Here is a 20916-nt window from a genome sequence, read left to right on the forward strand (position 1 = left end):
GAAAGCCCACTGTGCTTGCGGCAGGTAAATACAGTACCGTTCTCACCTCTCCTCGGCCTACCAGGGAGGTAGTTACACATACATGCCATCTAACATTTAGGGATTTGGTCGTCAGATCGGCCAGTGCTAAGATCGCCCGATCAACGTCTCCTCTTCCTCCCACCAACCCTAAGGCTCAAACATCATCATCTGCTACTGCTAAGACGAGGACCTCTAAATCAGATGCTCGGACCTTCAAAAAAGGCACTCGACGATTTCTTGCGTACACAAACTTCACAGCCATCAACTGTTCTTTCGACAAAACGTAATTCTTCAAAGAAGGCTCATAGAAAGAAGAGTTCTCCGTCTCTGCCGAGGTGCGTTTCTTCTCCTGCGCCACCCAGCGGTTGCCGTTCCCGGCCATCTTCATTTTCGCCAGGCCGCACCACTGGTAGCCGATCAGCTGGTTTTTCACTGGCGGAGGAAGCTGCCACTCCTGACCAGCTCAGGAAGGTGGCAGGCGCAACTGTTGAGTTGATGTCCCATGACTCACCACCTGTCGATTGCAGCAGCAATGCACCCTCAAAGCCAGGCCCTCAGTGGCCATCGAGGTGACCCTTTCTTGTTTCTTTTTTTTTTTCGTTTTCATACTGGCACTTCTTCAATGGAATATTCGCGGCATTCGGTCCAACCAAGAGGAACTAAAATTGCTCTTTCGAATGCACTGCCCACTTGTCGTAGGTCTCCAAGAAATGAAGTTACGCCCATGAGATTGTATTGACCTGGCACACTATATGTCCATGCATTTTGACCTACCCCCTGTGGCAGGTATTCCGGCTCATGGAGGGGTCATGTTGCTGGTTCAGGATGATGTCTACTACGATCCAATCAAATTGCACACATATCTGCAGGCAGTTGCCGCCCGAATTACTCTCCACACTTTCACATTTTCCATTTGTACTGTTTACACTCCATCATCGTCTGCCTTTACTGGGGCAGACATGATACAACTGATTGCTCAGCTTCCTACACCATTTTTGTTGATTGGAGACTTTAATGCCCACCATCCTCTGTGGGGCTCTCCAGCATCCTGCCCGAGAGGCTCCCTCTTGGCAGACCTTTTCAACCACCTCAATCTAGTCTGCTTAAATACTGGTGCACCTACCTTCCTTTCGGATGCAATGCATACCTAGTCCCATTTGGACCTCTCAATATCCACTATCCAACTTGCAAGTCAGTTCGAGTGGTATGCTCTGTCTGATACATACTCGGGCGACCATTTCCCCTGCGTAATCCATCTCCTGCATCACACCCCTTCTCCACGTTCCACTAGCTGGAACATCTCCAAAGCCGACTGGGGGCTTTTTACCTCCCTGGCGACCTTCCATGATAAAACCTTCTCCAGCTACGATAGTCAGGACGCATACTTCACGGATGTTATTCTCACTGCTGCTGAATATTCCATTCCTCCTACTTCTTCTCCACGTCGAGTCCCAGTCCCCTGGTGGACTACAGCATGTCGTAGCGTTATCAAAGAAAGCAAAAAAGCTTGCTGGGTGGCTTTCACCAGCTCATTCAACAGTTTTACTCCTTCGGTTGTCTGGGGTGCCCTGAGCTGGCTATCTGGCACCAAGGTCCACTCCCCGATTTCTGGCCTGACTGTAGCGAATGAAGTCCTTGTGGATCTTGAGGCTGGCTCCAATGCCTTCGGCCGCTTTTTCGCGGAGGTTTCGAGCTCTGCCCATTACCACCCTGCCTTCCTCCCCCGAAAACAAGCAGAGGAGGCACAGCCACCTTCTTTCCAGTCTTTGAATCGTGAAAGTTACAATGCCACCTTCACCGTGTGGGAACTCGAAAGTGCACTCGCCCGGTCCCGATCCTCTGCTCCGGGGCCCGATGGTATCCATATTCAGATGCTGAAGAACCTTTCTCCTGCAGGTAAAAGCTTCCTTCTTCGCGCCTATAATCGCATCTGGACTGAAGGTCATGTTCCCACGTGCTGGCGTGAAGCTATTGTTGTTCCCATACCCAAACCAGGAAAGGACAAACACCTTTCTTCCAGTTATCGTCCCATCTCCCTTCCCAGCTGCGTCTGCAAGGTGATGGAGCGCATGGTAAATTCTCGATTGGTTTGGCTCCTTGAATCTCGACGCCTCTTTACCAATGTACAATGTGGCTTTCGTAGGCGCTGCTCTGCTGTTGACCACCTAGTTACCTTGTCGATCTTCATTATGAACAACTTCTTGCGTAAGTGCCAGAGGGTGGCTGTGTTCTTCGATTTGGAGAAGGCTTACGACACCTGTTGGCGGGCGGGCATTCTCTGCGCCATGCACACTTGGGGCCTTCGCAGTCGCCTCCCTCTTTATATTAATGCATTTTTAATGGATCGAATGTTCAGGGTACGTGTGGGTTCTGTTTTGTTAGCTGCCTTTCGCCAGGAGAATGGGGTGCCCCAGGGCTCCGTTTTGAGCGTGGCCCTTTTTGCCATAGCTATCAATCAAATAATCGATTGCCTTCCAGCTGACTTTTCATGTTCCCTTTTCGTGGACGACTTTACGATCTACTGCAGCGCTCAGAGAACATGTCTCCTGGAGCGCTGTCTTCAGCGTTGTCTAGACCGTCTATTTTCCTAGAGTGTCGCTAACGGTTTCAGTTTTTCTGGTGAGAAAACGGTCTGTATGAACGTCTGGCTTTACAAACAGTTCCTCCACCATCCTTACACCTCGGTCCCGTTGCTCCCTCATCCATGGAAACAACAAAATTTTTACGTCTTACATTTCACAGGAAACTTTGCTGGTCTCCACGTGTCTTACTTGGCTGCTCGTTTTACCCGTTCCCTAAATGTCCTCCGTGTTCTCAAATCATGGGGAGCAGATCGAATGGTTCTGCTTCGCTTATATCAGTCCATTGTCCGATCAAAGCTGGATTATGCGAGCTTTGTCTACTCTTCTGCCCGGCCGTCCATCTTACACCGTCTAAACTCTATCCACCATCGGGGGGTTACGTCTGGCGACTGGAGCATTCTACACCAGCCCTGTTGAGTCTGTATGCCGAATCTGCCGCATTACCGCTAAACTACCGGCGCGATATATTGCTTTGTCGGTACGCCTGCCGACTGATGTCAATGCCCGACCACCCGTCATATTTCTCCTCCTTTGACGACTCTATCGCCCGCAGATACGGGCTGTATGTCTCTGCCCTGTTACCTCCTGGAGTTCGCTTTCGTCGCCTGCTTCAGCACCTTGATTTTAACCTCCCTACGACTTTTCGAATGGGTGAGAGCCCGACGCCACCTTGGCTCCAGGCTCAGGTTCGCATTCACCTTGAACTCAGCTCGCTTCCAAAGGAGAGGACCACGGATTCGATATACCGCTCTGGGTTTGTCGAACTTGGTTCAAGGCTTGCTAATAACGTCTTTATTTACACAGATGGCTCCAAGACTACTGCTGGCGTCGGATGTGTTGTTGTCGTTGGGATGATACCTTTCAGTACCGGCTCCTTGACCAGTGTTAAAGCATTACAGCTGAGGTTTTTGCTCTCTATCAGGCTGTTCAGTATATCCGCCGCCATCGTCATTCTCCCTATGCCATCTGCTTTGATTCTTTGAGCGCCATTCAGTGTCTCCATGACCCATATTCGGACCACTCTCTTGTGCAACGCATTCACCGGTCCCTTCAGTTGGTAGCTGATACGGGCGCTTGAGTCCTTTTTTTTGTGGATTCCTGGCAACGTTGGCGTGCCTGGGAACGAAGCCCCTGTTGCTGCGGGCAAGGCTGTTGTCCTCCTGCCTCGGACAGCTTCCTTTTGTGTCCCATCAACTGATATTAGTTGGGTTCTTTGTCGGCGCGTTTCATCATTGTGGCATGAGGCTTGGTCCTCTCTCCATGAAAATAAGCTTAGGGCCATCAAACCGATCCCGACGGCTTGGACGACCTTCTCACGCCCTTCCCGGCGAGAGGTCATTTTGGCCAAGTTGCGGATTGGGCATTGCCGCTTTAGCCACCGCTACCTGTTGTCCGGTGACCCCGCCCCGCAGTGCCCCTGTGGTCATCCATTGATGGTGCGCCATGTTTTATTGTCCTGTCCCCATTTTCTTGACTCATGTTGTCCTGTCTGCTTTCTACCTTACAGGAACTCTTAGCTGATAACACTCGAGCAGCTGCTTGTGTCCTTAGTTTTATTACATTGACGGACTTGTCCAAAGAGGTCTAACGCTTTTATTTTGTTCCTCTGCATCTTTGTAAGTACTTTCTGGTGTTGCCCCCTTGCGTTTTTCTACACTATTAGTGCAGTAACGATTGTGACTGGGCGCTAATGACCTTAGTAGTTGAGCGCCATAAACTAAACAAAAAAACCTGATGAAGTGCTTTAAGTGCTGGAATTCCAGCCATGTCTTCCCGCTGTACTTCAGCCCCACACGTCGAGTTTGTGGACGCCCATCACCTCCTAACACTCCATGTGCCCCGCCTCCCATCTATGTGAATTGAATTGTGGAGCGCATCATTCGACCTTGTTTGCCAGACTGCAGGATTCTACAGAAAGAGCGGAAGATTATGGAATATAAGACCCTGGACTGACTGACCTACACAGAGGCTAAGAGAAAATATGAACAACTCTATCCCGTGCGGATGACTTCCTCTTATGTTGCCACTACAACAGTGAAAGCCCCACCAGTTGAGCAAATTCCAGTCGGCTCCCTGAGCTATAAGACTACACTTTCCCCCTTTACCATGGGGGGAGGGGGATGGAGGGCAGCCCATTGGGAATGTCCGTCCCCAGTTCTAAGCAGGAGAAGCATCCAACTTCTTCGGCTTCTCTTTCTTGGAAGGTGTCCCTTGGGTCCCATGTTTCCACAGTGGGAAGGATGATGCCTGCTGGTGGTGTAAGTGCCCACAAGCAGCTAGTCATAGGGATTCACGATCCTCCTCAGTCCCAGAGACTGAATCAGTGAAATCCTCCCAGCCACTGAAACCCAAGGAGCGTGAGAAAAGCCAAGAATACGACCTCTAAGACCAAGGAACTTGTGGTGACGCCCACCCCACCGCAACCTACAAGCTCTGCATCTGAGGATGGGGTGGAGATTCTGGCGACCACTGAGGACCTGGATCTCGCTGGACCCTCAGACACCATGGAAGTCGATCGCACAGAAACTCAATCGATGGCAGCAGGTGATCCAGTGGTGTAATCTGACTCTTCGATCCCTTCATGCCTTTTTTGTCCGCCGCAATGTCATCCTCCAGTGGAATTGTAGCGGTTTTTTCTACCACCTTGCTGAGCTCCGACAACTTGTGCCTTCACCCTTTCTTCTGCATTGCTCTCCAGGAAACTTGGTTTCTCACGATGTGAAACCCTGTCCTCCGTGGCTATCAGGTTATTATAAGAATTGGGCAGCTTATGAGAGGGTATCTGGTGGAGTCTGTGTCTACATCCCTAACTCTCTTTACAGCAAGTGTGTCCCTCTTCAAACACCTTTAGAGGCTGTCGCCGTTCAGGTTTGGACGCCTCAAGCTGTTACTGTCTGCAGTCTCTATCTTCCACCAGATGGTGATGTTCCACAGCATGTATTGGCTGCATTGATAGCCCAATTGCCGCCACCTTTTCTGTTATTGGGTGACTTTAACGCCCATAACCTTTTGTGGGCTGGATTGGTGGCAACAGGCCGAGGCACTGTCGTTGAGCATGTGTTAACACAGTTCCACCTTTCTCTTTTAAATAATAGTGCCTCCACACATTTCAGTGTGGTGTATGGCATGTACTCAGCCATCAACCTTTTGGTCTGCAGCCCTGGCCTTCTACCATTTGTCCAATGGAGTGTTCATGAGGACTTGCGCGGTAGTGACCACTTTCCGATCTTTCTGTCACTGCCCCAGCGTCACTCACCTGGGTGCCTCCCCAGATGGGCTTTGAATAAGGCTGACTGGGATTCGTTCTCCTCCATTGCCACTCTTGAGCCTCTTTCTCTTTGCGCCATTGATGTGGTGGTTCACACGATCACAACCAGCATCGTTTCTGCCGAAGAATCTGCAATTCCCTGTTCTATGGGGTTAACTTGGTGGAGGACTGTATCTTGGTGGTCACTGGAGACTGCTGAGGCGATTAGATATCATAAGTGGGCCCTCCAGCGTCATAAGCGGCATCCATCATTGGAACACCTGATTAAACTTTAAATGGCTCCGTGACCAAGCCTGACGCCTTATTCGCCGACGGAAGCAGGAGTGCTGGGAATGGATGTCTCTATCATTGGCACCTGTACCTCTCCATCACAGGTTTGGTGCACGATTAGGCGAGTCTATTGGTATCAGATACCTGTCAGTGTACCTGGGCTTTCCCTGAAGAGAGCAGTCTGTACTGAATCAGAAAAGATTGCAGAACTCTTAGCAGAGCATTATGCTTAGAGTTCTCCTCCTACAAATTACCCACTGGCCTTCTGCGGTTGGAAAGAGCGGTTGGAAAGTCGGAGCCTTTCATTCCATACACACCCCCTGGAATCGTACAATGCTCCATTCAGTGACTGGGAATTTCACAGTGCCCTAGCCACTTGCTCTGATACAGCTCCCATGCCAGATAGCATTCACTATCAGATGCTAAAACACCTCTCGGTGGACTGCCAGAAACACCTCCTCGACTGTATCTGGGTTGAGGGGGAGTTCCCCTCTCAATGTCGGGAAATCATTGTCATCCCAGTGCTGAAGCCTGGTAAGAATCCCCTGGAGGTGGACAGCTACCGCCCAATTAGCCTCACCAACATTATGTGCAAGTTGCTCGAACTCTTGGTAAGCTGGAGGATGAGTTGGCTACTTGAGTCTTTTGGCCTGCTGGCTCCATCCTAGGGTGGGTTCCATAAGGGGTTCTCTGCCACCGATAGTCTGGTCTGCCTGCAGTCTGCATCCACATGGCATTTGCCCGCCGTCAGCATCTGGTTGCCATCTTTTTTGACACTGGATGGCGTACAATACGATGTGGTGACATCACATCCTCACCACACTTCATGGGTGTGGTCTTATGAGCATGCTCCCGCTTTTTATTCAGAATTTTCTGTCGCTTCGTTCCTTCTCCATACAAGTTGGTGCCTCCCATAGTTCCTCCCGATTCCAGGAAAATGGGGTCCTGCGAGGTCCTGACTTGAGCGTCTCTCTCTTCTTAGTTGCTATCAATCTGCTAGCTGCAGCTGTGGGAACGTCCGTATCTGATTCTTTGTATGCTGAATACTTTTGCCTGTACTATAGCTCCAGTAGCATTGTAGTTGCTGAACAGTGGCTACAGGGCACTATCCGCAGGGTGCAGTCTTGGGCCATCACACACGGCTTCCTGTTCTCAGCTGGCAAGACCTGCATCCTGCATTTCTACCGGCGTTGCACTGTTCTCCCTGAGCCACAGTTTTATCTTGACGGCGAAGCTCTTGCCGTGGTGGAGACGCAAGCTCAGTTGACTTGGCTCTCTCATATTCGACAGCTTAAACAAACGTTGTGACCCCATCTTAACGCTCTTCGTTTCTAGAGTCATACAAGCAGGGGTTACCCTTCTACAACTGTATCAGGCATTGATCCAGTCCCGTCTTGATTATGGGAGTCTGGCTTACGGTTCGACATGCTTCAGTGCGGGATCCGATTCGCAACTGGAGATTTCCACAGAAGCCCTGTAAACAACCTACTTGCAGAGGCTGGTGTCCCTCCATTGCGGATCCGGCGCCAACGACTTCTGGCTGATTATGCTACACATGTTTGTAGCTTGCCCAGGCATCCAAATTACCGTCTCCTGTTCCTCAACTCGATCATCCATCTTGCATAACGGCGGCCCGGTCATGGTGCACGATCGTGGTTCGCAACTGGGCTCTTCTCTTTGGGCTTGAGGTTTTACCTCTCCCACCTCTTTTTCCGGGCTCATACACGTATACCCCCGTGGTGTGTGCCCCACCCACGCCTTTGGCTGGATTTGGCACATGGCCCGAAGGACTCAGTCCTTCCTGATGCCCTCCGCCACCACTGTCTTTCCATCCTTGCAACGTTTCAAGGGTGCGACGTGGTCTGTACTGACTGTTAGATGGTTGCTGCTAGAGTTGATTATGCTCTTACTCTTGGGGATCTTTCTGAACAACGCCCATTGCCGGCTGGCTGCAGCGTTTTCACTGCCGAGCTGCTCGCCGTCTCTTGGGTGCCCTAGAGTATATCCGCTCCTGCTCAGGTGAGTCCTTCGTTAACTGTAGTGACTCCCTGAGCGGTTTACAAGCTATCGACCAGTGTTTCCCTCGCTCTCGTCTGGTGATGGCTATCCAGGAGTGCATCCATACTCTTGCCCGTTGCAGACGCTCCGTTTTTTTTATGTGGACCCTGGGTCATGTTGGCATCCTGGGTAATGAAAGTGTTGACACGCTGGCCAAACAGGCTGTCGGTGCACCGGCTTTGGAGATTGGCCTTTCGGAGTATGATCTCCATTCAGTTTTGTGGCAGAAGGTCCTTGGTACCTGGGGTGATGAATGGTGCACCCTGCCTTCACCCAACAAACTTCGGATCATCAAGGAGACTACTGGTGTGTGGCACTCCTCCTTGGCCCCTCACAAGGACTCTATTGTACTCTGCTGGCTGTGCATTGGCCACACATGGATGACGGACGGTTATTTATTGTGCTGCGAGGTCACACCTCTCTGTCGCTGTGGTTAAGCATTGACAGTGGTCCACAATTTGTTGGACTGTCCGCTTTTAACTGCGCTTAGGCAAACGTTTGCGCTGCCTGATACGCTCCCTGCACTTGTAACGGATGACGCAGCCATGGTACGCTTAGTTTTGAGTTTTATTCATGCAGGGGGCTTTTATCGCTCGATATGAGGGTTTCTATCTTTTGTGTCGAGTCTGGCCTTTGGCCTACGGTTTTAGATTCGGTTTCTTAGTGTGTGTCTTGGGGGTTGGCTTTTCCTTTTTTGTTTCATTAGTCGGTCAACCACTGTGACTGTCTGTGTTTTTTTAGTTCCCCTTTTCTGGTCTTTGTCTATGTCTTGGTTTTCTGTGTCATCCCTTGTAATCTCCATGGCTTGTTTTTGTTCCTTGTGGGTGTTTCATGATGGTGGAAAAGGGACCAATGCTCTTTATAGTCTTGCCCCTTCAACTCCCACAAACCAACCTTTACTTGCATTAGCATGCAGACACTATTTCTCGTCACCAGTAACGATACGGGATGGGAATGGTCAGTGTTTTTCACAAATCAATTGATAACGAGCAACCAGAGATGTACATAAGGCCACTTATTGATTTGTGTGATTTTGGCTTGATCATACAATCCTCATACACCCAATTTTTGAACCCTACCAATAGCATGCAAAATTCGTTCGATGATGGAATGATCACAGTTCATCACATTTTCCAGTTCTCGAGTACGCTGACCTGTATCATTGTGGATTAGTGCACTTAAACGATCATCAGACCCTGAAGGCCTACCTAGACATGAAGAATCATTAATTTCAAAAACGGTCCTCCTTTAAACGAGAAACTTTTTGCCGTGATCTGCACAATGGCGTTATCCCCATAATCGACCCAACTGTACCTGGCTGCCTCTGCTGCTGCCACCCAACTACTAAACTCGTGAAGAACAACATGGCAGAATGTTAGGATTTCTCAACTTGACACTCCAATTTCTGGCGTCCACAGCACCACTCACTATCTACAAATAACATAGTGACGAGAGTGAGAGAGCTTTTTGATTGTTATAAAGAGAGAGTTAATTTGTTCATTCTGTTCTCTTTCTATTGTGAATTTTATACTTTTATGTACATTGTCAGTTCGTAATTTCTCAATTTGTTTTTGTGGTTCATCTATTAAACAGAGTACGTCTTCCATATACCTGAACCAATAGAGTATGTTGTATTGTTTGTTGTTGTTTTTATGAAAATGGTCTGTTAAGTGTGGTTTAGAAAAATATTTAGTAAGGCTCCTGAGACTAGGGACTATTGGTAATCCTTCTCATAAATAAAATTCATTATTGATTTTTAAGTAATCATCCTCTGCTATGAGTCTCATTAACGTAGTTCCTTAATCTGTTCATGTGGGGGTTGACAGTGTTCTCTGTTCCTAATCTGAGATTTCTATTCTTTCTGGTACTGGTGTGTTGGAATACATGATTCCTACACCAAATGAGAGGAGTGCTGGTGAGCCTGGGATTTTTCATCTTTTATTTGTTTTATTAGTTGTGTAGTGTTTTTAACGGTTCTATCTTCTTGTACTTCGAAATTTCCAGACAGTAATTTTAACATCTATGCTGAAAGCTTGTGTGTGTTTTCTGAAATTCGGTATTGGTCTTGCAGGGAGATTTGGCTTTGGAAGACAGGTGCAGCAGAGTTAATCATGGTCAGTTTTCTTTTACCTGTGTTACCAGTGTGACGTCTATATTTTACTGAGTTTTTTTACTTCTGTCCAGAATCTGTCTCTAAGTGTGATTTTACTTTTGTAATGTTATTTTGTGAGGATAATTCTTGTTCTTTGTTTATAAGAACTACTGTGTTCTACTGGCCTCCTTTTGAAATGACAGAGTTCGTTCCTAAGTTTTATAGCTTCTGTGTCTGTTATTTTTATTGGTTATTATATAATGGATTTCTTTTTCAATAGTTCTTTGTTAATCCAATGTTGACACTGCTATTTTATCTATTTTCCCTTGTCAGTATAACTTCTGCTTCTATAACTAGATTTTATGTGTAATCTTTACCTATTTCCGAATTTACCTTGTATTTTAATCCTTTCTCCAAGAGTTGTCTTTCCTTACTGCTTATTTGTGTGTCAGTAAGATTCACTAATCTTGAGTAGACTATGTGTGGTTTTGATGATCGTGATTAAAGTTTTTTGAATTGACTAATCTTTCTTCTAAGAATGTTTCCATTCTTTGTACGGCAGCTTTTTTGTGACTTTAGACTTTAAGTAGATGGGAGAAAACTGTCATATTAATGGCGTTTTCGAGTTGCAAATGTCTTGTGACTCATAATTTATCTCTTGGGTTGCGTATTGGGATTTTATTTCGAATTTTAACTGTTTTGGTGAGCAGCGTGCATTGGTTTTTGGGCGCTTGGTGAACTGTTCTTAACCTTTACATTGATATTTTTAGGTTAAAGATCATTACATTTGCATTTGCTGCTGAATTTTGTGTGTTGCATGATTTCCTGAACGTTCAGGTGAAGTCCTTCGAATTCCTTTCATAGACTACATCGACATGGCTGACTTGGTGTGAATGATTTTATTTGCGTGGCCATCCTCTACAGCAAGCGCAGAAATATTTGTTTTGTAAATCAAAATGTCTTCTCTTGCTACAATGTTTCATTTTCCCAGACACAGTTTTGCATTTTTTCTCTGTAAGACATTACCTGTGGGATCTATAATGATAGTTCTGATAAACTTTTGTTTAGATATACATTATTCGTAGTTAATAAACAGTATACAGCTTGCTTTTTATGCTAATAAGAGATTACTTACGATGCTTCCTGGTTTTAGTTGACTTTGGTATGCCTTAGCTAATATTTTTATAAATCACATTGAATGGGTCATTTTCACAAAGATAGTAGCAAAACAATACAACATCATATACTTGTTCAGGTATATCTATGACATACGCTGCTTAAGAGATGAACCAGAAAGAAAAATTGAAAAATTACACACTGACAATGTATATAAAAATATAAAATTCGCAATGGAAAGACAACAGAATGAATAAATTAACTTTCTGGATATTACAATCAAAAAGCCAAATAGTAAGCATTTATGTGAAACTTGAGGTAAACGCACAGCAACTGACATCATCCCCAAATATTCGATCCAACCCCCTACACAAAAGTAAGGAGCACCCCAGCACAAGCTCCATTGCGTCAACACAATCCCACTCAACAAAGGAAACTACCAAAAAGAACTTTACATAATGCAGACAGCCCAAAACAATGAGTACAATAGTAACATACTCACAAAGCTGAACAACAAAATTAAAAATAAAATAAAAGGAGAAAGCACAAAAAGACTGTTGACATCACAATAGAAACAATCCCAATGACTCGTTACCATAACAACTACACAAAATAATCAGAAAAATATAAGGGAAAACAAGATGGTACACAACGACACACAAACTCCCACTTAAAATGACCAACATTTCCAAAAGTCGGTGAATAAACATAACATACACAACAGACAACTCTATCCAAAACAAAATCACACTCCAAAAGCGACAAAAGCGAAGCAGGTATAAATCAGATACAGTGTAACACTGACAATGGCAGATACGTAGGACAAGCAGGCAGAACATTTCATGTAAGACACAAAGAACACACGAGAGCCTGGAAGCATGGAACAAACCACTCTACATTTGTAGAACATCTAATAGAACACAATCACAAACCAACTCCTAGAGAAGACTTGGAAATAATTAGAATCAAAAATAAAAAACACCACCTAAACCTGCAAGAAAATCACCACATACAGAAAACCAAACCAGAAAAAAAATCCTGTCGAATGATCAGGTGCATAAACCAAACAGCTCATTGTTTGCACTAACATATAAAGTAGTAGCACGCACACACGCAAAATTAGTGTTACGTCTATACTAGTGACAGAAGACTGAGAATGCATCAAAACAAGTGCAAACAAAATGAGAAAGGGAAGAAAAATGTTCGAAGCACAAAAAAGCTTGCTTACGTTTCGTTAATAGAGCGATACAGCGGTAGTACGACATGCATGTGCTTAGATCAGAGGGAACACAGATACCAACTAAAAACAGAAAGAACGTTTATTAATCACTTTAAAAAAATCGAGCAATGAACTGTTTTATAATACACGAATAATACATCTCAAAACAAAAAGGTATGATAACTCTATGGTTACATATCCCTCTGATGCCTTAAAGTGAAAAAAAGGCGAAACGCGTCTCAGAAACTGAAGTGCAGCAAGAGAAGGTGTTTTTATTTACAAAACAAACAGATCTGTTAAACATAAGGAGCTGAGTACTGACAATATGGCTCAAAGTTGCAGGTAGGTCGCAGGGAGTTCCCTAGATGCCAGATATGTACTATAGTAGAGATGATATTCGTACGAATTAGGACCCAGTAAAACATTGGCAGTTGCCCCCTACACACATTTAATTCGTTATGTTTGATATCATCAGAGCTACATAATTGTTAGAGAGTTTAATAAGACGCAACCAAAATGCAGTGTGAAACTTTCCTGGCACACAGTTTTAATCTGCCAGGAAAGTTTCATATCAGCGCACATTCCGCTGCAGAGTGAAAATCTCATTCTAAAATGCAGAGTGTTTTGTTAAGTCTTCCTTGCGTTTGTTTCTGGGAGCACAGCAGCTGCACGAGGAGACCCTGGAGCAACTGGAGCTGAAGCTGCAGCAGCTGCTGGAGACAGCGCTGGTGGCTGCGGACGGCCCACCCCCGGCTACCAGGCATCACCACCCCCACCTGCTGTACGACAGCGCCAAGTACCGCAACAGGGAGTAAGTCAACAGCGCTGTCTCTCTCTCTCTCTCTCTCTCTCTCTCTCTCTCTCTCTCGCTCGCGTGTAGGTACGCAGAGCTTGGTAAAAATATGGAAACACCGCGAGAGAAACGCATGATCGAACATAAATGCAGGTGGTAGCCAAGCATACAGATTGCGTTATTGTATTTGATCTCGAACGGCACGTTTGAAATGTCGTCAATACGTTGCCAGTGTTAGTCGTGTTCTGTGTATGTGTGATTACATTGTCAGAGCTAAGCGAATTCGAATGTGGAAAAACTAGAGCTTGTTTGCTGTGGGAATCCATAACCTAGGTAGCAGAACTGGTTGGTGTTCAGAGCTAGCGTACCGAAGATTCATACCGCGTACAGGGAAAGTGGGAAAGCATCATCCGCTAAGTCACGACGCGGACGGAAGTGTGTGTTGAGTGACTGTGACAGACGGTTATTGAAGAGGATAGTGAGGAAAACTAAGAAGCTGACAGCTGTAGAAGTCACTCCAGAACTGAAGGTCAGCACCAAAACAGGGAGCTATATAAACAGGGAACTGCAGGGCGAACTGAGATTCTAAAACCATTCACCAGTGATGCAAATCCCCGTAATGGGGAAAAAATGGGGCTGAAACCTTGAAACATGGACTGTGGAGCAATGAAAAGAGGTCATTTGACCGGATGGGTCTTGTTATACTTCTTCCAAACTTCTAGCCGAATTTAGGTCACAAGAGGGAAACATAGCAGGAGTTCGTTGATGGTTTGGCAGCCACAGCGTGGTACTCCAGGGGCCCCATGGTTACTCTAAAACGTCGTATTACTGCCTAAGATCGTTTGACCATTCTGGCTAATTGGGCCCATCCCACGGTATGTTTGTTCCCCTGTGCTGGTGCTGTGTTCCAAAACGAAAGGGCTCCTGTTTCCACAGCTCGCATCATCCAGGACAGGTTTTGTGAGCACGATGATGGATTATCGCATCTCGCCTGCCTGCCAATCACCAGACCTTAATATTATGGAGCCTCTGCGGTCTATGTAGGAGAGAAGGGTGCATGATCGCTGTCTACAATTATCCTCCTTACCTGAACTTGCCACTATTCTGAAGGACTAAAGGTATAAGATTGTCTTGGAAACCATTCAGAGACTACTGGAAGTCGTTATGATTGCGAACGGTTTTCGTGCACCATGTTAGACGTGGTAATGTTGCGTGTTTGGTGTTTGCATATTTTTGTCCATCCTTTATAATAAGTATTTTAATATAATTAGCTCAGTGTTTAATACATCGCTGTGGCATAACTGCAATTCAGATAACTGCAGAACTTGAAAAGCATGTGACACACACCTCAAGAAGCACGTGTCACCCATTTGGCGTATGGAACCATGAGAGCGAAAAACTCGTATCGTCATCATTTACTTAATATAAAATTGATCTGTGCGCCCACCTTTATCAGCATTTCACTTACGGCAACAATTATAGGCATACACTGATGAGCCAAAAAGTCACCACTGCCCACCACAAAAGTGAGTGCCATCTGGTGGCGCTGCGTGCAGTTGTCGCGGTAAGAAAAATATTGAAGCTATTTAGACGGAACACAGATACAGCAGAGATGGGAAAACGGGGAAATCTTTACATAATCGACGTCGACAAAGGACAGATTATGGCCCTGCTTCTGGGAACGAGCATTTCTGAAACGGCGAATCTGGTCGTCTGTCAGCGAGCTGCTGTAGTGAGCATGTATGGAGAGTCGGTGGACAAACGAGGAGGAGGAAGGGGGGGGGGGTGTTTGGACGCTTCTCAGCTTTGTAAAGCAAGACAGGCGTCGATCTCTGATGGACGTGACTACGTAAACAAAGCTGGTGCAGTGAAGTGTTTCGCAGGACGTTGTTCAGCGCACATTTTTGAACGTGCGTCTCCGCAGCAGATGACACCCTATGTGTGTTCCCTGTTGACTCAACACGTCGATTGCAGAGGGCAGTGATTCATCGAGATTGGATTGTCGACCAATGGAAACATGTCGCGCTGTTCAGATGCTCGACGCTTCCCGGTACATTAGGTACATTAGGTCGATAGTCGCATCTGGATATGTCAATCGATTATATGAGCCCCTTGTGACATTCAGTAGAGATAAACTGTCGTATAAATTTCAACCAGCTGTTTGAAACTACCTCCCTCCCCCCCCCCTTCCTCTCTTCCCTTACAGGAAAATACCACGATCAGCTTCGATGTAGGAACAAGTGGAAACTGACAGTGTATAGTAACGTATACACATTGTTAAACTGAGGAAATGGAGACAATTGGGTGTGGTTTCCTAAAGAAATATTCTTGTTCGCCAGTAGATTTTCTTCTAAAAAAATCTAAGTTATTCGGAGTAAATCACAGCCACGCATACCTTTTCAATATCTGAACACCTTACAGTACGTGCGTTTGAATTTGGCCATGCTATCATCATACTACATGTAAAAGTTCATTTTCTTGGCCAAGATTGTGGTGCTGGAAACTTTTGAGAGCATGGATTTCTTTGACCGGATGTTTGCAGCTTCATGTCTGTTTAATCAATCGGTATTCTCATGACTGACTCCCACGATCTGAACGTCCTGTGACTGCCCACAACGGAACGCTACGTATATCTAATAAATGCGAGGGTTGGAACTTAGTGGCAGCTATTTATTCCCAACCGATACAAAAGAGTTAGATGTTTGCATCTGTTACTGTCCTTGAAAGTAGTCACCAGCGTCGTGTAGAACCCGTTGCCAGCGATGTGGAAGGCGTAGTATATCGTTAGCAGAGCCTGTTCTGTTGATGGTGCGAATGGAGCGGTCTAAAGTTATGGTGATTCTCGCGTACGACTGTGATGGTGTTATCCTAACTCATTACGTTCCTCCACGGCATACCGTCAATGCACAGTGTTACTGTTCGTTTTTGAAGCATCACCTGCGACCAGCTTCGCGAAAGGAGGAGTGACACTTTCTCCGCAGCCCACCCATCGTTTTGAACGACAATGCGCGGTCGCATACGGCGCAAGCTGTGGCTGCTCTGTTCGGTCGATGGGACTGGGAAGTACTGTACCATCCACCATACTCCCCAGACTTCAGTCCTTGTGGCTTCGATTTGATTCTGGAGATGAAGGAACCACTTCGTGGCATTCCCTTCAGAGCTGCTGCACAGATTACATAGGCAGTAGACCGCTCCATTCGCACCATCAACAGGCTCTGCTAACGGTATACTACGCCTTCCACATCGCTGGCAACGGGTTCTACACAACGCTGGTGACTGCTTTGAAGAACAGTAACAGGTGCAAACACGTAACTCTTTCGTATCGGTTGTGAATAAATAGTTGCCACTATTTATGTTCAAACTCTCGTAGATCCTTATTGGTGCTCGCAGAGTTTTGCGTACTGTCGAACCGTTGTCTGCTTAAGCATTACAAAGCAGTTGCAAAATTAGTTTTTCAAGAACTGCCAAAAGGAACAGTTACACGTTTAACTGACAAACTGATTGCTGTGAACTATCGTCACTGGGAAGGGCACGATTGACTTCCCGCTTCCAAGTACAGCAGAATCTCATTTATCCGGACTAGACAGGATTACGGGTCATCGGCATTGTCGAAAATTGGGAGGTTCAGAAATACAGGACAAATAGGATGACGTGTGTTAAATGCCTTAATCACAAACGTCAGTTATTTCCACTATACACACAATTATACATGATCTTATGATAAATTTTGGACTACAAACAGAAAAAACAGCGAGTTTTATACACTGAGATAATCAGTTTCTTTTCAGCTAAATTCGTAGGCAGTCCACGGGCAGCATTATCATTCAGGCGTTTAATCAGCCACCGGTGTTAGTAAGGCCACAGTTGATTCCGCCTAGCGTTCTGAACAAACCGTTACTTTGTGTATCTGCGTTGTTGCCTTGTACGGGTCATGATGTCTTCACATTCAGCGACAGCTTCGTCTCCTAACACATCTGCCACCCGTGTCTTCGGACTAGGTATCGTGGATAATTTTGTCACCAGAAATCATGCTCTCCCTCTTTGCATGATTCCAAAGGAAAAGATCATTAGCTAGCGACTCATCTTCGTCGTTTCTGGCTGTCCTGCGACTACTTGACTTGCCGTTTTGAAACAAATTGCTTCAATTCTCCTCCTGTTGTTCATCAAATCTGACTCCATTGAAGTTCGAACACCAAACTGAGAAGCAGCATTCTTTATTCTCCTTTATTCATTCTATGTAGTGTCTCTAACATTTCGTCTACACAGGCTATCTGCTTTGCCTTCATTTGGCAGTCGTAACAATCCAAGGCAATAAGACTGCACATGTCACGGATGGCTGACACCGTGCAAGAATCCTTGTATATCGATGTCATCGTCTATTTGGCACCATCCACATGTACATTTGTATCTACAGGGATACTCTGCAAATCACATTTAAGTGCCTTGCATAGCGTTCATCGAACCCCCTGCACAATAATATCCTGTGGGGCTCGGCTACCACTTGATCCAGGGGTCGGATGATTGAGCGACTCGTCCATTCTGAGAATATCTGCCTTCTGAACGCGGTTCAGATAACACTCTTTTCCACAGCTACAGGGTGTTTTTCAGCCATTGACCTTTGTTTTTGATCCTCAGCTATTGCGGACCCAGTTCAGTGGGAAATGGCTCCATATTTACAGTCTAGTGAGCACCAGTGTGGATCCGTCTGCCGACTAGCACGGTGGCTGACAGAACACACAGATGGATGATACAAAGGGCAAATTGTTTGCAGTACAATCAACAGCCTATTTTTGAACAAAAAGATTTTGCACAGAAGGCGGTGGCTCGTACCGCTTGTGAGATCAAACGGGCTGCCGCAGACTCCATCCCCGGTCTAGTAACCAACTCAGACGACAGCTTGTACCTTGGTGGAATGACGACTGTCGATTGGCAATCAGGGCCAGACGAACAGTTCTGCGGAACTTGAAACACTGTCCAGCTACAGAAAATCTCCGTGCCTTCAGATCTGCGAGAGCACATTATAACACTCCTATTGCTCTTTATTTACGTTCTGAAACTATATTTGGTGACCAATTATGGCATTTAGAAGCAGTGCAATGATACAATCTGAAGGGAATTTTGTTGTTTTGACCGTAATGTGCCTAAAGGTGGTTGCCTATCGGACGTGAAAGTCAGAATTACGTAAATACACAACAAGTAACAGATAATATTTTACCTATTTAAACTGTTCAAATGATAAAGGAAAACGGTCGCCAGCCTAATTAAGTATAGGAATGTGTAACACTCCTGTTCAAAGAATATATGTATAAGTAAATTTAGTGGAAAGACACAAACTATACTTTCTCACACTAGAGTGCAATGAACCCAGTCACAAGCGTATGATAACGTTAAAGAAAGTGCCGACAGTCATAGCAGGAGAAACCTATTTGCTTAAACAACAGTTAATGACACCACTTTCATATTCAAGGCTTAGTCTAACTGAATAGCTTCAATAACATTACTATTAAAACTCGCTGCTAAATTATAAATCTGGGTATGGATTTAGTCTCAATTCAACAAATGTTTTTCTACTTGGCATGAAAATTAATTGTAGTTCCCTGGCAAGCAAAAGTTTTACCTGTCCTCTAAAGAAAAGTTATTTCCATAGGTAATGATATTTCCGTTAATAATTTTCTATCAGTGAGCACAGAAGGCAAACTATGGCTCCTGTTGTGATGGTAATATGCACTTTCAATACAAATGAGGATCAAGACTTTAGCAAGTATAAGTATATAACTTTCAAAAGTGACAGTTTTTAACTTTTACCACAGTGAGACACAAATTGACAAAGTTATAAGACAGTGACTCACCTTTTTGCAATTTTCAACAGGCTGCACTATGATCATTTAATATTCAAACCTCTATAAGCCACAGTTTTGAGAACATCTACTTTTGAAGTTGACATCAAATTGTTTTAATGTCTATTTGTACTACTTTATTACTTAAAATTCAATTATTCACTTCAGTCTTCTGAAAGCCCACAAACTTTTAATAAGCAGCATTAATTGCAAAATTTTCAGCAAGCCTCATTAACTATATCACACACTTTTGCCACTTTAACTTTGATTAGTTTCTTCTTACTATATTCAAGTGGCATTATTAAATTGACTGGGCTGTCCTATTTTCACAACATGGACACTCGGTAAGCATATTTAGCATGGGAAGGACCCCAAGTGGATATGTGACTGGGGATAAATCAAGGTAAGTTTTCAGAAATAGCTTTTAGTTTACCTTATTATTGGAAACATCCACATCCACATAAGCTGACCCTTCACTGTACCTTGCTAAGATTCCTTTATTCCGTTGCAGTGATTGCTCAATGTAGTCGCGAGTACATCGGGGCAGGTGGCTTTGCAGTTGGTAATGTTGAGCTCGGTCATTTCTTGGTAGCGACGATTCTCAGATTAATAAGTATCATTTCCAGAATAGAGCCAGCTATTTATCCATCCATCCGAGGCTCTGGTACATTGGAAAACGGCACAAAAAGCCTCTCTCGGCACCAGCACAATACGACTTTAACATAAACTGTTGTCAGTTTGGTAGCTCGTCCCCGACTAACTCGTTGTCCCAACTCTTCCTTCATGTCAACCACATTTTGCGCGCGCTGCATGATTCCGTTTCCGAACCACAACACCTTTTATACATATAAAGAACTAAGAACCGTAAGTGAAGATCAGCACATACAAAGTAGCAAACACACACATTGAACAAAATAGATCAATTACACACATTGACATCTCTACAAAAATTTATTCACACATTAAAATTATATACAGTAAGTTTAGTTTCCCTCCAACTACCTTACATAGGATCAAATCATTACATCAGTTTTTACAAAGGAAAAAGGCAAACACTCTTATGGTACCGATACAGTCAAATAATATTTACAACAGTTTAACTACAGAATGTTAAATAAAACAAAAAGGAAAAATAAATTAATAGAGCCTTAGGGCTCTGCTTTTACAACATGCGAGGCGACTGAAGAGAGAGCAATAGCACTTCTTGAACGGAATTCACGACTTCCATTAACCTGTCCCCTTCCACTGTGCAAGTTTGGGAATCAATAAGACTGATTTCAAGTAAGTACAAATCGTCTTACGGCCTCGTCAAGTAATGGGGTCTTGGTGGACACGCCAGAAGACATGGCTCAGTTTTTAGTTAAACACTTCTTTACCGTTATGACGTCAAACTCCTGTTTTTCAGGTCTTCCGTAGGACTACAGAGATGAGGAAACTCAATTTCTTCTCGCGTAATGAGGAAGTCTAAAGCCTTCCGTTCTACTCGTGGGAAATGGAATCAGCTTTGTCTGCAGCCAGACACACTGATCCAGGACCTGATAAGTTCCATTTGCCATGCTCCGTCATCTGTGCCCTGAAGCGAACGAACAGCTCCTCCCTTGTTTCAATCACATCTGGTTTCTTGGATAGCATCCTACATCCTGGAAGGATGCAATATTAA

At 45.0% G+C, this 20916-nt stretch overlaps 1 protein-coding gene across 1 annotated transcript in view; it reads left to right on the top strand.

Moving 5' to 3' along the window:
• The window catches only part of LOC126456516 (sterol O-acyltransferase 2-like), a 164081-nt gene that overhangs the window by 63160 nt on the left and 80005 nt on the right, over positions 1 to 20916 (top strand). The window contains exon 2 of the mRNA XM_050092264.1: positions 13245 to 13437. Within this exon, the coding sequence (XP_049948221.1) occupies positions 13245 to 13437 (193 nt within the window). The remainder of the gene's footprint in view (positions 1 to 13244; positions 13438 to 20916) is intronic.

The sequence above is a fragment of the Schistocerca serialis genome, chromosome 2, assembly GCF_023864345.2.
Source record: "Schistocerca serialis cubense isolate TAMUIC-IGC-003099 chromosome 2, iqSchSeri2.2, whole genome shotgun sequence".
NCBI lineage: Eukaryota > Metazoa > Arthropoda > Insecta > Orthoptera > Acrididae > Schistocerca > Schistocerca serialis.